Source organism: Mus caroli, chromosome 10 (genome assembly GCF_900094665.2).
Source record: "Mus caroli chromosome 10, CAROLI_EIJ_v1.1, whole genome shotgun sequence".
Classification (NCBI taxonomy): domain Eukaryota; kingdom Metazoa; phylum Chordata; class Mammalia; order Rodentia; family Muridae; genus Mus; species Mus caroli.
The window spans coordinates 68,295,371-68,312,720 of NC_034579.1; the positions used below are offsets into that span (position 1 = coordinate 68,295,371).

The 17,350-nt window shown below is 39.2% G+C and overlaps 1 protein-coding gene across 11 annotated transcripts in view; it reads left to right on the forward strand.

The window, feature by feature from the left end:
- Pcdh15 (protocadherin related 15) overlaps window positions 1-17,350 on the forward strand; it is a 1,443,104-nt gene that overhangs the window by 1,247,162 nt on the left and 178,592 nt on the right. For all 11 annotated transcript variants that reach the window (XM_029482520.1, XM_021175219.2, XM_021175220.2 and 8 more), the window contains 2 exons: window positions 11,653-11,958; window positions 15,118-15,342. In XM_029482520.1, the coding sequence (XP_029338380.1) occupies window positions 11,653-11,958; window positions 15,118-15,342 (531 nt within the window). The remainder of the gene's footprint in view (window positions 1-11,652; window positions 11,959-15,117; window positions 15,343-17,350) is intronic.

The following is a 17,350-nucleotide window of genomic DNA, read 5'->3' on the forward strand; positions in this document are numbered from 1 at the left end:
TGTAAAGTTTGTGTGTCCAATGGGCCTCTCTTTCCAGTGATGGCCTACTAGGCCATCTTTTGATACATATGCAGCTAGAGTCAAGAGCTCCGGGATACTGGTTAGTTCATAATGTTGTTGCACCTACAGGGTTGCAGATCTCTTTACCTCCTTGGGTACTTTCTCTAGCTCCTCCATTGGGGGCCCTATGATCCATCCAATAGCTGACTGTGAGCATCCACATATGTGTTTGCTAGGCCCCGGTCTAGCTTCTTTCTTTAACCAACAGTTTTAAATTAAGGAGTAAGGTGGCATAGCATCACTTTGTATTAGGACAGATTCTCTCATCTCTGGGGATAACTAGCTCTGGGGTCTAGTATTTAGAATTACAATACATAGCAAAAGACAAAACCACAACAGTGGTAAACTGACAGCTTTGAGATGAAACAGATTGCATTGTTTATGTTGGTTATTTCTGTACCAGCAATGAAAATGGCAATCACAAGAATAGTTAAAATTGTCGAAAATATTAATAAGGAATTGGTTAGATGGTTATACTTGTGCACTCAGTGTTCTCTTTTAATGTCTGATGTTTCTGGATGACAATACACTTGAGCTGCAGAGTAATAAGCTTAGGAAGTGGTTGGAGTACCTTAGACAGACCAGGCATAAGATAGCATGGTTATTTTGGAAAAAAAATATTTAGGTCCTAGACTTTCCCAATACCACTTTAAAAAATAGAATAAAGGTAATATTTTCAAATATAAATTCTAACTGTGGGTTTCTAACCACCTCAAGGAATAGAGTCATATACACTAAACTCATTTTAGAGTTATGAAAGAGCAAGTGTGATATTTTTTAATGATCTCAGCTTGATATAATCTAGAATCTAGAGACTAAAGGTCTGTGACGGGTTATTTTGATTGCTTTAACTGAGATGGGTTGACCCAACTACCATGAGTGGGCATGTTGCCTGGTGAGAAATCCTGCCCTATATAAAATAGGAGAGTATAAGCTGAGTTTGGGAATGTTGTTCTGTACGAAATCATGACTGCATTAAGCACCTTCTACAGTGACTACTCACCTAGGAGGGACCTCAACTCGGAACTGCAGACTAAAATAATCCTTTCTCCCTTAAGTTGTCTCTGTCAGGATATTTTTTATCACAGCAACAGGAAAGGAAACAATGACAGGATGTGACACCCTGTAAAAGAAGAACATAAGATAAATTTGGGGGTGAAGCCTTTTTGGGGCTTCCTTTTAGCTCCCAATTTCATTTGGAAAGTCTGAGAGCAAAAAGGAAATGGCCTTATTGTAGAATTGCAGAAAGCCTATTAGGGAGTCTGGAAACACCATCATACAGGTAATGTAAATATGAACTGGACAACCTTTAGTGAAGCTCCAAAGCATTAATCTCAGACTGTCTGCCATCATGTTATAAATGAGGATGCAAATATTTAAGCATGGCTCCTACACAATGCTCTCCCTTTAATTACCTGCATTAATCTGAATCCTTTCATTACAAGTTCTATAGGCTGTGTGGGGGCATCCCAAAATGACTTGCTTAATTTGACATCTTCATCTACCAAATTCCTCAGTGATTTTTTTTCCTCTCACTTGCCTGTCTGTGTTAATTTTCTTCATATTCTTGCCCCTGCTTCAACTTCTTGTTTCTCTTCTCTTCTCTCCAAACAGCCCACAGGTTCATTTCTCTAATACTACCTCTCGCTGGAACCACAGTGTGCTAGACAGTGAGCTGTAGTTTGCACGTCTAAGGCATAATCACACAATGCTTTGGGAAAGCAATTTTAAAAAGACTTTTGCTAGGAGCTGGAAGGATCTGGAAGCTCAGTGAAAAGATTGAGAACTATCTGAGACAAAGCAGCCTCTCAGGGAAGACATGAGGGATCCAACTGCACTTTAGGACAAGCGAGGCAAGTAGATAGCATGCTTGTTTCCCACATCAGTTCTCCCTCTCTGAGGTTAGCTTCTTCACCTTCTGGTATCAGCCTCAGTTATGTGATATGTCCTGACCAATGAAGTGATGGTGGAGATGTTCTCTTCTAAGCAGAAACAGGGAGAGGCAGGGCTGGATTATCCCCTTTCTTTCCCTCAGTCAGGAGACTGTTGCTTCTCAATAGGGCTGTTCTAGAACTCTCCTGTCTAAAGTAACACAAGCATGGAATGGAGTGTACAGAGACTTTGGTGTAGCTCTGGCGGGAGAGGGAATCACCCAGTGAGATTGCAGAGACACCTGGAAGCTGAATCACACATTCAAAGCATAAATAAGATGGAGATTGTATCAAAGGGTTAGTTGTGGATATGCATGGGTAAAGACAGAGGAGGAGATCCTGTGGATCCTTGAATGCTGTGATAAAGCACAACTTACTGTGTAAATAGGAGTAAATGTTTTGGATGTTGGGAGGGTCAGCAAAAGTTCAAGAAAGCCACCCATTGCTTGGTAGGAAATCCTTAATTAAACATTTATTCAACAAATATTTATTGGGCATACATAAAGGATGCGAATAGGAAGTCAAGGATAAAAAGGCATACTTCTTTCCTTGGCTGTTTGAAGTATAGTGTAGGAGACAGGCAGGTAAGTAGGCAATTATAACATGTTAGGAAGCCAAATAAATATGAGGTGACAGGGGTCCTTAGTGGGAAGAAAGCTATTTGAAATTGGTGGAGCCAAGGAATAGAAGCCAGGAAAATATCTAAACTCTTTACAACAGCTTAATTGTGGTTTCCCAATGATAGAATAGAAAGAATTTAAGAACACTAAAAAGAGACGTAGCTTTGGAGAAAAATATGGGCAGCTGCCAAAACTTTTATGTGTAGAAATACTATTTACTGATTCCTGTGGGCAGAATTTATCTTTCCAAATGTGTGGGGACAGCCTGCAGTAGTTATGAGTAAAGGCATGCTCTGTGTGAGATAATTCTTGCACCCTTTAATCTATCATGGCAGTGAATTTAAGACCAGGTCATAAACACTTGCACACAGACACACACATCTGTTTCTCAGGCCATGGTGAAATTACTTTAAAATGAAAATGAGCATCTTGAGATGATTTCTCCCAGGACAGACTGAGTAGACATTTCTGTGTGACCATATCTATGACATCTTCATATACAGCTCTTCATTGAAATTTTCTCTTTCATGTATCTAATCTAATATCTAAATTTGTGTGGCAGAAAAGCTCTGTATAAGGCCAGAGAGATGACACAGGGGTAAAACATTTGCCTAAAAAGACAGGTTTTTTTTAAATTAAGTCATCTATATCTGTATCCACCTCGAAGTAGATATATACATATACAATAACAACAACAAGAATACATAAAATAAATGGTCACTTTTATGAAGAGCAGAGGAGGTGTTTCAGTCAGTAGAAGACCTGAGTTCAATCCCCAGAACTCACATGGGAAAGTCTGGTGGTTAGAGCAGCTTGTCTTTCCAGCACTGCAGAGGGAGAAACAAGAGGATCCTTGGATTTTACCCATCAAGCCAGCATACCTAGCTTACTTGGCAAGCTCCAGGTCATTGAGATCATCTGTCTCAAAAATAATATGGGCAGTGACTTAGGCAACATGCAAAGTTGTCCTCTGCATGAACACACACCCACATACACACATGTATCCACACATACATGTACATGCACATATATACATATGTTCCTGCACACATATACAATACATGGCCTGATCACTAAAAGTGATTCATAGATAAAGGAGTTTATTTCACTCACAGCAGCAGGTGGAGAGTCTGTAATGGTGGGGGAAGCATGGGTCTAGACAACCAGAGCAGGAAGCTGACACAATATAGCTTTAACTACACAAAGAACATGAACTAGAAATGGGATAAGGCAATGCACACTCTAATCCTGCCCCCTTGTGCTGTACTTCCTCCAGTTAAACCCCACCTAAAAATCCCATAACTTTGCAGACATCACTACCACTAACTTCACAGACATCACTAGCACTGGGAATCCAGTGTTCAAATATGTGACCTTAGGGAAATGGTTCTCATTCAAACAAACATACACTCATACATATAAGAATGTACATGTTCATTTGCAGATACACATCAAATATGCTGCATGCACACATACACATGAACCCATATACATACATACATCTACACACACACATGCATACCCATGTTCACACACATGTGCACATGCACATACATACCCACACATAACACGCATACATACCCATGTATATAAGTCCATGCACGTGCTCAAACATATATGTATTCTCCCACAATAATACACACATATGTATAACCTACATACAAATATGCACATAAACACATACTTGAACACACGTACACACGTGGAACATCTCACATGCACATGGATATGCATATTTACACACATGCATACACACAATTACGTGCTCTGTGATAGCTCACACCTTTATAATTGCTACAATACACTTACAAGCACACAAGAAAGCTTTGATCTTCATTGCTCTTTCATATAATGTCTAAGATATTATTTGAATCAGATAATTTCCTTCTAATTATAACTTGCTACAGTAATAATGTTACATGAACAAACAGGTGCATTTTATATATGAGTTCTTTGGCAGGTCAACACTAAAATTCCCAGATTATCATCAAAATATCAGAGTTAATAGAGTCTAAGGAAAATAAAATACAGACATACAAGGATAAAACTAGCCTGACATACTGTCTTAGTCAGTGTTTCTATTCCTGCACAAACATCATGACCAAGAAGCAAGATGGGGAGGAAAGGGTTTATTCCGTTTATACTTCCATATTGCTGTTCATCACCAAAGGAAGTCAGGACTGGAACTCAAGCAGGTCAGGAAGCAGGAGCTGATGCAGAGGCCATGGAGGGATGTTACTTACTGACTTGCTTCTCCTGACTTACTCAGCCTGCTCTCTTATAGAGCCCAAGACTACCAGCCCAGGAGTGGTACCACCCACAAGGGGCCCCTCCCCCCTTGATCACTAACTGAGAAAATGCCTCACAGCTGGAATTCATGGAGGCACTTCTCCAACTGAAGCTCCTTTCTCTGTGATAACTCCAGCTTGTGTCAAGTTGACACACAAAACCAGCCAATACACATATTCTACTAAAAAGTTCTCAAATTGGGACACAACCTATGTATTTAAATTAATTTATAATAGGGATCAGAAAATTCACTGACAGTAATCATGGACAATATTTTGATGTGAAACAACATGTTGCTAACCTAATACAGAGCCCACAGGAGTTAGTAAAATAGATACCAAAGACTAACATCAATTCCTAGATGAGGAATGAGCAGAAAACAACAACAACAACAACAACAACAACAAAAAGACTGTCAAGGCCATTCAGCCATTATGGAAAAACTGACTGGCTTAGTTAGGGCTTTATTGCTGTGAACAGACACCATGACCAAGGCAAAGTCCTATAAAGGACAATATTCAATTGGGGCTGGTTTACAGGTTCAGAGGTCCAGTCCATTATCATCAAGGCAGGAACATGACAGCATCTAGGCAGGCATGGTACAACAGAGCTGAGAGGTCTACATTTTCCTCGAAAGGAAGCCAGGAACAGACTGGCGTCCAGGAAGCTACAAGGAGGGTCTCAAAGCCCACTCCCAGAGTGATGCACTTCTCCCAACAAGGCTTCAACTGAAGGCTGCTAGTGGAAGATGGACTTCCAGGCAGATAGGATGAGGTTCTTAAAGCCCATGCCCACAATGACCTACCTACTCCAACAGTGCCATACCTTCTAATAGTGCCACTCCCTGAGCCAAGCATATATAAACCATCACACTGATTATAAGCTAGAAAGCCAAACCTTTCAGAGACCTAAAGCCTGAGATCTCAGTGACACAGTATTGTGGAAACTGTTCACTCTGGCTGTGGTTTAAGATATCTTGAACTCTTGGGTTACATATGGTTACCTAGTAAGTTTGCCTGCCTCTATTCAGTTATAATGATTAGGTATTTGTACCAGGAGAGGGAAAGTTTATCCTCCCTCTGAGTCATTAAATTGCTTCTTTTCTTCTTATACGAATCATCACAGCTCTTGAGCAAGATCAGCATAAGCCAGCTACTGTTTTATAGAGTTTGAAGTTGCTAGATAATAGACGGCATCTCTACTAGTAATGTCATTAAAGACTCTCTGGCTGGTGCCCAGATGCCCTCCTCTTCTGCAGCTCCCACAGCTCCTTCTCTGAGTGAGAAAGGAGGGCACAGCCTCTGAAATTGCTGCAGAGGACAAGCAAAGAGGGAGCAAAGTTCGCTGTCACCCTCACACCACCATAACGAGGTGCCACATGGTAGTTCATGCCTTCAAGGTAGCCGTGATACCCTCCTGTGTGTCATCACCTGGATACTTGTAGAAAATTTTTGTTGTGGGACACAAATAATTCTCTCTAAATAATTTGAATGTAATGATGGATACGTTTTAACTTGCCATCAATTGCTAGCATATTACCTAGGGGACCTACCACTCAGGTGTCTCAGCAGTAGGCCAAACACATCTAGCCTTCTTTCAGGGTTTTATCTCAATATGTTCCACTCTCAGAAATTCTGTGATGTTAGCTCATAGCCATGTTCCAAGGACTCAAGAGATCGAACTACGTGGCTCACATTCAAGCTGAATTCTTGGTCAGCCTGGGCTACAGAGGACAAGACTGTCTCATAAAATATCAAAAAGATTTAAGGTTTCTACAAGTTTGGTGGACACAATGAGCTTCATTTACTTAAGAGAAAGATGTAGATCTCTTAAGTAAAAAGACAATGAGTAAAAATAACAATATCGTAAAGGAGAGTGTGAATTGAATGCTCAAGAACTATAATTCCTAACTTTGTTGGCAAGCAGCATGGAAAAAAACATTGATGCAAAATTGTTCATAAAGAGGATTTGTTTAGCAAATAATTTTGCATGGCCTCTGGCCTCTGTCTTAAATAACTGTTTGGATAACATTAACATATGCTCTAACTTGGATTTCAGTGACTTAACTGTGATGTTTGTCTTTCTAGCACATATCTAAACTTCTCTCCAATGAAACCCTTGTTTCAATCTTCAAATTGTTTATTTGGTCAGAGACTTTCAACCAATCTCCCCACCATATGCATGCCCCTAAAAAACTTACCTCAAATTAGGCCACAGTAAGACATATATTTTTTAAAGAGAGTATACCATGGACAGATGATTATAAAGTTGCAGGCATTCCTGTTTCTTGCTTTGATGTAGTACAAGTCGTGAAGTGTGATTTTTCTTATTAACAATTTTAATTAACTTTTAATTGATCTGTAAGAAGATGAATGACTCCATTATAGCATTGCACACAGTGAGCTGCTCTGGTAGACATTAAGCATCCAGGCAAAGTTCTTGACAGTACTATTCATAACACAAACTCGACGGATAGCTCTCTGGTCTCACACCGACTTCCTCCTATGTAACAGTAAGTGACTGAGTCTGGCCCCAGTGCCTGAATCACAACCTCATTCATCTTGCTCAGTGATTGGGAGACACAGAAGGAAGAAAGGAAGTAGCTTTCATGCATATTCTGTCCTTTTGTCCCTGTTAGCTGCATATTTGAGCAGCTTGAACTTCAGAGTTAATTGCTGCAGAATATACAGTCAAATATACACATATTCTTTCACAGTGGGTACCCATGCAAGGAGTCACCTAAGGATGAGGGGATGAGACAAAGATATCTCTGTGTACTTAAAAAGTTCATTATACTTAAGCAAATATAGATTAATTTTTTAAAAGTTATGGAATGTGTTTGCAGTGGCTTAAATCTGCTTGGCCCAGGGAAGGGCACTATTAGGAAGTGTGGCCTTGTTGGGGGAGGTGCATCACTCTGGGGGGTGGGCTTTGAGACCCTCCTTGTAGCTGCCTGGATGCCAGTGTACTCCTGGCTTCCTTTAGAGGAAGATGTAGAACTCTCAGCTTTGCCAGCACCTTGTCTGCCTTCATGCTCCCATGTTTCCTTCTATGATGATAATGGACTGAACCTCTGAACCTGTAAGCTAGCCCCGATTAAATGTTTGCCTTTGTAAGAGTTGCCTTGGACATGGTGTCTGTTCACAACAATGGAAACCCTGACTAAGACAGCGTTAAAGAGGATGCTCCAGCTAACAGAAAACTTTGTTAACAGGAAGCTTCTTAAACAGATGCTTAACAGGTGGACTAAAAGTAAATAATTTCCAAAAATAAAATAGAGACATTGTTATATATTTGCAAAATGTATGATTGAAACAAAGGTTCTTGTAAGGATGGTATAGCCGTTTGTCAAAGTAAGCCTAAAATACTTGCACAAGTTTTAAAGAAGAACAGGATGGCTGAAGCATGAATCAAAGAGGTGCAGAGGCGAAGTCATTCAAAACTTGCAAGAACAGAATCAACACTCCTGACGTTACAGGTACAGAAAATGGTGGTGGAGACAGTTGGCACTAGTCTTCATATTCTGACTTTTACATGGGTAGGAATCTCAGGCTCTCTGCTTACACAGCCCAGCTCTGTCAATAGTTTCAAAATTTCCTCAGAGCCTCTCAGAAGAATCAGAGATAGCGCATACCTAGCTTTTCAGTCAGTGACCCTACACTGAACTTCTCATCTGCAGAGATTTATGTAATGAGCCTTTATTTCATGGGAGCTGACAACTGTATGGTTATTGTTATTTTGACAATGGAATAAATACTAGTACATGTAGTTCCTGTGTTTTATAGATTGACTTCCAAGCTTTTGGGTTTATGATGGTCCAGAAGCAACAGGTATCATGTCCAAGATGAACTTGAGATTTTTGAAGTTTCATCGTTATCATGGTGGTATTCATTACAATAGTGTCTACTGATGCTGGGCAGCCACAGGAAGCTTCAGCCCCCACATGGCACCCCTTGAAAGTGGAAATGACCGAAGCTGCACAGTGTAATGGCTTTCTCACCTGTGGGGCTCAGAACATCAATGTATTAAATGTTTTACACACAATATTTTCTATTTAAATACGTTTGTAAGGCAGTAACCCATGGTAAGCTAGAGTACATTTATCCTGGATGCTAGAAATGAGACATTAGTTAAATCGGTGGACATACAAATAAGATGTGCTCAACTAAACACACACATACATACATAAACATACTAACACACACTCACATACACTAACACACACTCATACATTCACACTTACACATGAGACACACTAACACACTGAACACACACTAACACTCACACTCAGACTCACACACAGAGGGTGTCAGGGAGGGAAAGAGAGAGAGAGGAGGAGGGGGAAAGGTTTACTGGTTAAATCAAACTTCTTTGTCATAGTGAACTTTGAACTATAGGAAATGAACAAATACCCTTGGGTAGGAGTCGCTTAAATTATGATGCAGATGTAGAATGTTTTTTACTAAGTGTTGCAGAGATGAAAGGTGAGGGTAAAAATCATAAGAGCAATGGTGTATGGATCTCAATCTACCTAAATTATTAAATTGCTTTTTCCTTTACTTGATCTGAAAACAAACAGTTCAGTCTTTTCCCCGGCAGCGTGGTGTTCATTGTAGGACAGCAAGTGCCACCGATCCACCAACAGCTTCTGGACTCATCTAGGCAAAAGAGAGCTTCAGGGAAAATATTTCCACATAGCTCTTCAGTTCTCTGACTATATTCGTTTTCCTCCTCCAGGTATTAATGTAATTTTTTTTTCTATTTTACTATCAGGATTAACCTCTCCAGGGCATCTGTGGTTTTGTCTAAAGGACAATTCTTGCTGAGTGTCAGTCATATGAAATGGAAGACTGTAGCTATAAACATGATATTCACATCTTTCTCTTTTCATTTATTTTTTGTCTGTTTATTTATTATATGTTTATATAGTGTGTTGTGTAAGTGTGTGTGAGTGTGTGTGTGTGATGTATGTGATTGTGTTGTATGTGTGTGTGTACATGTGAGTGTATTATAAATGTGTATGTATGTGTGTATGAGTTTGTGAGTGTGCATGTGTGCATGTGTGTATGTGTGTGTATGTGAGGGTGTGTGTGTGTGTCTGTGTCTGTGTCTGTGCATATGTGTGTGAGTGTGTGAATGTGCATGTGTGTGAGGGTATATGTGATTTCTGTGGTTGTGGTTGTGTGTGTGAGTGTGTGTTTATGTATGAGTGTATTGTGAGTGTATGTATGTGTGTATATGTGTGTGACTATATATGTGAGTGTGTGTGTGTTTTGTGTATAATTGTATGTGTGAGTGTATATGTATGTGTGTTTGTGTGCATTTGTGTGTGAGTGTGTATGTGTGTGCATATGTGCATGTGTGTATGAATATGTTTGAGTGTGTTTTGTATGAGAATATATGAGTGTGTGTATTGCGTGTGAGAGTGTGTATATGTGTGTGTATGTGTGAGTGTGTGCATAAGTGTATACACATGTCCCACAGCACATGTGTAGAGGTCAAAGAGGGTTTTTGCACCATACGTGCTCCAGAGGTTGAGCTCAGGCCATCATCTGTTCCATCTCATCACCAGCCCTATGACTGCATCTCAACTTCATTTTTTTCTAAATGAGAGATGTATGTAAATTATATTAAAATGCACTGCCTTGCGTTCCGGCCCTTGCAGAGATTCAGTCATCTCTAAGTTTAGAAATCAAAATGAATCCTCTCCTCTGTCTTGCATACTTAGTATATATAGTTTGGAACCTAAGCATATACTACTTCACAGCTTCCTAGGTAGAGTCAAGGATTTATGAAAAAACAATCATAGAATCATTTGATATAAAATGTATAGTATCTGGTGGTGTGAAGTTCTCCATTGTGATAAATTTACTGACTTCCAAACAAAAGTACTTCCATAAACATTCTATTAGAAATAACTTTTCCATTTCTGATGCAAAATGACTTTATGCCTAAAACTATTAGCAAGTATAGATTCAAGTAGCTCCAATGATCCTCAGCTATTATTTGAGATTCATATTCTAACATTAAACAGTAGCCCTGACTTGTGATTTGACAATTTCTGTACTTTTATTACAATTCAGTTTGGGAATATGTTTAATTTCAAACCTCAGGTCCATGAATCCACTCAACATTCATTCCTTTCATTAGCATTTATTAAATAGTTTTACATATAAGTCATTGTTCTAAATTCTAGGACCCCTGAGGTATTTAATTCTTGTAGAACTTTATGTGAGACAATTAATTTCCTTAAGCCATATGGTGTCATTTGCATAATGGGGCCAAAGATATTTACTCATTAGAAATCATCATAAAGATTAAAGGAGGTAAATATATGTGCCCAATCTTATGTAAATGTGAAAATGACTATATGAATTTCTTAAACAAAACAACCATCAAATCTTAAACCGTTAGTGAATTATCTTTAATTAATTAAAACCAAGTGCTACTTTTGACATTTAAAATCCACCGTAGTAATACAATTACATGCAACTTTCCATTTTTATAACACTCATTTTCTCTGACATAATATATTGCTGGGTCTAATGGTATCAGCTTATTTTGTTTTCACTAAGTATATAATTAAATCAGAGCTTATTTCTTTTCATGATTTTTGACTGCAAATTGTACCTTTATTATCTTCTAATTTTACATTTAGAGGAAAAAAAGAATATTTGGTTAGAAAACATGGCACAGTTTGTCAACTACGTGCCAGAAGCTGTTGTGCGAACCTTTCTGTTTCTTCCATTTAGGCAACAGACCCAGATGCTGGGATAAACGGCCAAGTTCACTACAGCCTGGGGAACTTCAACAACCTCTTCCGCATCACATCCAACGGGAGCATTTACACAGCGGTGAAGCTGAACAGGGAAGCCAGGGACCACTATGAACTGGTTGTTGTGGCAACAGATGGAGCAGTCCACCCTCGACATTCAACTCTGACACTGTACATCAAGGTGTTGGACATTGATGATAACAGTCCTGTTTTTACCAATTCAACGTACACAGTTGTCGTTGAAGAGAATCTGCCAGCCGGGACCTCCTTTCTTCAAATAGAGGTTTGTAGACAGGCATTAACTCCATGACATCTGTATTATAAGATTAGCTGTGAGGAGAAGGCATTGATGTTTAACTATAAACATGTGATCTATTTGAGAATAGCTCAAATTCAGATAAGCTGTAGATAAATCTTGTTGTGTTTTGGGTGAAAACCTTCCTCTGGGAGAAGCCATAAAATCAAAAGGAGAAAGTTTGCAATGCAATCATAAGCAACATCATACATTTGCATATATTAAATAATGTTATATGGTTCTATCATATTGACAACAAAAAGAAAAAGCTGATTTTCTCAAAAACTACATTAATTTTGGAAGTATCCTCCACATCTATCATAAGGCTCCAACAAATATCAAACAGATATTAATATGCATATATACATTTATATATACACTATATGTATGTATGTGTGTTCAAGTATATACATATAAGACATGTATATATTCACATATACATATATACACATGAATTATTATACTTTTCTCCACATAATTTATACACACATATACAAAATTTTTTATTCTGTAGTTAACTTTTTTTCATTCTCACATTTTCCAAATTTCTAACTCTTGTTATCTGAATTTCCATATTAAAATCTTTTTACTCAGTTGTAATATTATGAACAGCTTCTGACTTTTTTAGACAAAAGCTCAGGTTAACCTACACATCTCATTTTTGGAAATAGCCCATTTAATTCTGACACAGAGTGTCTGTGAATATTACAGCAAAGGAGTAAACCTCAATATGTTTATATTTCACCTGCAGAACAGAACTTGAAATTTTCTATCAAGATTTTCTTGATATACCTCAACAAATACTCACCTAGGTTACAGACATTAGTAAATGAAGTCATGATCTGTGCTAACCTACAGAGAATCACCTGTCTATTTGCTCATCTAGCCACATCTTCAACACTCATGCATAATAGGTGCCCAACTGTAAATATAACTTTTATCCCCTCAGATGATGGGAAGAGATGAGAGTCATACCCAACCTGTGCAAATACATGACTTGGGCTGAGCCTAAAACTTTTGTCTATTCTAGCAATCCCTAGCCTAGGCCTGGCAGCTTTCAGCCTCTATACAATCTAATCTTCCAAGCCGACTGATTCAATCCAGCTTCTCTTGGCTACAGCCCAAACTGCTCTACTTGACCTCATACTAACTTTGGCAATAAGTTATTATCTTATGGAACCTTCCCATTCTCTGTCTTCACCTGTGTCTAGCTTGTTCTCTCAGCAACCTGTCTCTGTAAAACTGTTCTGGTAACACACACACACACACACACACACACAAACGCCATGCACAGGAAGTTGGGTGTATCCTATCTCTGACTTGTTCTGTCAACCTTACCTTCTCTGCTAGGGGTTAAAGGTAGTGTTCCAAGGACACTATTCTAGTCAGATAATAATGTAATATGGGTCATGTCTGCTTTCAGCTGGATCACATATTTGCATGCAATTCCTTGCCTGCGCACCTATGTTGTTGGATGAAAATTCCTCTTCAGCCAACTATATATTGTGTCATCTGCTATATTTTTAGTAATTATTTTTGATATTATAATCATATCATTTTTCTCCTTTCCTTTCCTCCTTCTAAATATCTTCAATACTTCTCATTCTCTTTCAAATGTATGCCCTCCTTTTTCACTAATTGTTGTTATATATATATGTTACATACATATATGTGTATGTTTGCATATACATCTTTTGGTGTTACAAAACAAATCAAGATGGATTCACAGCCTCTAGAGAATTTTCAGACAGCTTTATACAACACCCAACACTGCTAGGTCCTAAGTTTATAAGGTACACTTTCTATACAACCTTGAGTGGTTTATATTTTTTTTTCCTACTAGATAAACCTCCTTTGCAACTGTGAACTGAGAAGCAAGTCAGCTACCAGACAAAGAGAGAAACAGAAAGGATTATTCAAGGCCATGTAAAAATAAAACGATCAAAATGTCAAGGGGCAGGGAAGGGGGTGCTGATTGATGTTCAAGGTTCTAAAGAGCCAGAAGGCATTGTGTTCTGTGACAGCCTTTGGAGGATTAGATTGCTGTCATTTGAATCTTGAATGTCCCCCAAGGCCCATAAGCTCAAGGATTGGTCCTCAGCCTGTGGAATTATTACATGTTGGGACACAGAGAACATGTCCTTGAAGAAAGATATTGAGTCCCCAGCCCCTTATGTTTCTCTCTGTTTCCTGGGTTTCATGACATAGATAAAGCTTCTTGTGGTCATCATTTACCACCATGATGTGCTGTCATTCCACAGACCCACACGGGGCTTAGTGGCCAGGGACTGAACCCCACTTTATGAGTTACTTAGCAGAAGAATTTTGTTATAATATCAGAAAGGCAGCTAACAGTGTCGGTCAAAGACAAAGTGGAAACAGGAGAGTTTTCGACAGGAAAATGACACAAAGTCTGTGCTTTGACTGGTCCACTCTACTGTGATGTCATGAATGATAAGAGGAGAGCAAGACTAATAGCTAGGCAGTATGTGCCCAAATGAGTGCTCATTCAACACACCCAACGTTCTGCACTTCTATTCTTACACTTCTCCTTCCATCGAAGAGCTTTTCCCAGTCTGTGCCACTGAATGGCAAATGGCCACTCTACCTCTACAAAACAAAAACAGAAACAAAACCATCTTTTCATTTGGCCTCCAATCAATCACCTTTGGACACTACATCATCTTTCCCCTTTTATTTGGGTATTTATGTTTTATTTCTCTTCCAGGCTATGGTTTTTACACAAGAGTTCATTTTATTCTCTTTACTGCACCTTCAACACAAAAAGTGCTTAACAGACACTGGTCAAAAGGCAGGGAAGTGCAGGGGGGAAGCCTTCGTAAATATGTTACCTCGCCCTTCCAAGGCATCCTTCTGAAAAGCAACCATGTCCATATTTCCTTATGGGGTTTTAGAGCCTGTGTATGTAGATCACTCCTTCAATATTTCTATTCAAAAATATTTCATGTTCATTATCTTATGTCTGTTCTTTCTCCTTCTTTCCATTTCCCATTTACCAATAAATGACAAGTCATGTGTCTCTTTCCTATCATGAAATCCATGCTGTCTAAGGCACTCATGCAGTCCCATCAGCCCCTCAGTGGGAAACCCTCTGATGTAACCATTCTCCTCTCTAACTTGTCGTAGGCCAAGGACGTTGACCTTGGAGCCAATGTGTCATATCGGATCAGAAGCCCGGAAGTGAAACACCTTTTTGCACTGCATCCATTCACGGGAGAATTGTCTCTTCTGAGGAGTTTGGATTATGAGGCCTTCCCCGACCAGGAGGCAAGCATCACATTCTTGGTGGAGGCCTTTGACATTTATGGGACGATGCCACCTGGTATAGCAACAGTCACGGTAATTGTGAAGGTAAGGAACCTGGGGTGACTGCCCTTCTCTCTATATGCCACATCTGGACTTTTAAACTCATGGTGTATTTTTGGAACAAGCCATAGGGACTGTGAAGGATAATGATTTATTGCTGTGAAGTACTTATGGAGACTTGCAAAATAACCCTACAAGATGGATTTTTTTTAAAGATTCATTTATTTATTTTATGTATGAGTGCTCTCTCTCTGCATGTACACCTGCATGTCAGAAGACAGTATCAGATTCCACTATAGATGATTGTGAGCCACCATGTGGGTACTGGAAATTGAAGTCAGGACTTCTGGAAGAACAGCCAGTGCTCTTAACCACTGAGGTATCTCTTCAGCCCTAGAAGATGGATTTTAAAAATACATTAAACAAATCTCTTTGAAGGACAGCTATGAGTCTGCCACAGGCTGTGACTGGTCAAATCAGGACTTCATTTTGATACAGTATAGTCCGCAGTCCATAGCAATGTGAATATTAACATTCTGGGGGTCAGATAAAGAGAGATACACAGTATAGATGATGTAGAGTTTATTGATCTCAGGATGAATGAGTTTAGTTTGTAATTTCAAGACTCTAAGGTGAAAAAAAAAAGAGCTTCAGAGATAGGTGGGTTTAATGTTCAATTCTAGAGCAACCTTTGATTTTTCTGCACTGGAGTTTGGCTTAACTTCCTGGTGGATAAGAATTTGTCTTGACCTCTAGATTTGGTGATCAACAGAACTATGATTTTAGCAAAGGGAGGCAAAGAGGGTCCCCCCAAGAACAGTACCAGCCTGGTCTGTGTTGTTATCTCTAGGGTATGTGTATAAATTCTCATTCTCTTGGGGTAGGAAGTTGTCAGGACAGGAAAGTAGATACAGATCACTCAGCGAGAATGACAAAAGTGATCAAGTACATCAAAACTGCACCAGAACCAGGTGACGAATGGCTGGCTTTTCTTACCTTAATGCTGTGGGAGGCCTGAGGCCTTAAAAAGAGGAAAGTAGTCCAATTCTTACTGATATGTGTAGATATAACTTTTATTTGCCTGATATAGTTTATCATCTTCTAGGCTTACTACCTCTGTCTGCTAACCTAGGCCAAGTCCTGGAAGCTTCTAGCCTCCCTAACAATCTTATCCAGGCCTAGATTGTTTTCAACCTCTGAGACTTACTACTGAAGAAGCTCAGCCTTTTTAGCTCTTTCTGAACTCTGGCTGGCTGGTAAAACCTAGCTGTTCTGGTTCAAACTCTTCTCCAAGTTGGCTGATCCAATCTAGCTTCTCTCTGTTTCTCTTCAACTACTCTGCTTGGCCTTATAATAACTTTGGCAATCTATTCTGATCTTCTGTCTCCTTCTCATTCTCTGGTTCATTCTGTCTTTGCCTGTGTCTAGATTGTTCTTTCTCTGCAACCTGTCTCTGTAAAAGCTATCCCAGTAAAAACTGTCCCCTTCTCTCTCTCTGCACTGCCCCTCAAGTAGCTTCCCTGTTCTCTCTCTTCTCCTGAGAGTTGGACAGATCCTATTCTGTCAAATATTTCTCTGATTCATCACTTTGTCTGCCACTCAATTAGACATCACTTTCAAACATGGGTCCTTCCATCTACAAACTAACTTTACCTTCATTGTTTGGGATTAAAGGTGAGTACTAAGAGTCTGTCTGTATTCCAGCCAGAGGGTATTAAAGAAGTATGCTAAGGGCTGAGCCACACGACAACTAGAAACAGGTTCCTTCATTAAATAACACAATCTCAAGGTTCACAGCGAGATCAAAAATCCTGCAACATACATGTGACAGTGGAAGACACCTTTTATTTGATAGTGTCTTCATGTTCTCCCCGGTTGAAAAATAGCTAATCAAATGTCACTGACTTCTCTCTGAGGAGTAGCTGGTGGTGATGGTCAGAGTTACCCAAGAGTGGAGTTGGCTGCACTGGCTTTAGACTAGACTTATGCTCATGCAAGTAGTTAGAAGAAGTCAAATTGGAAATATATATATATATATATATATATATATATA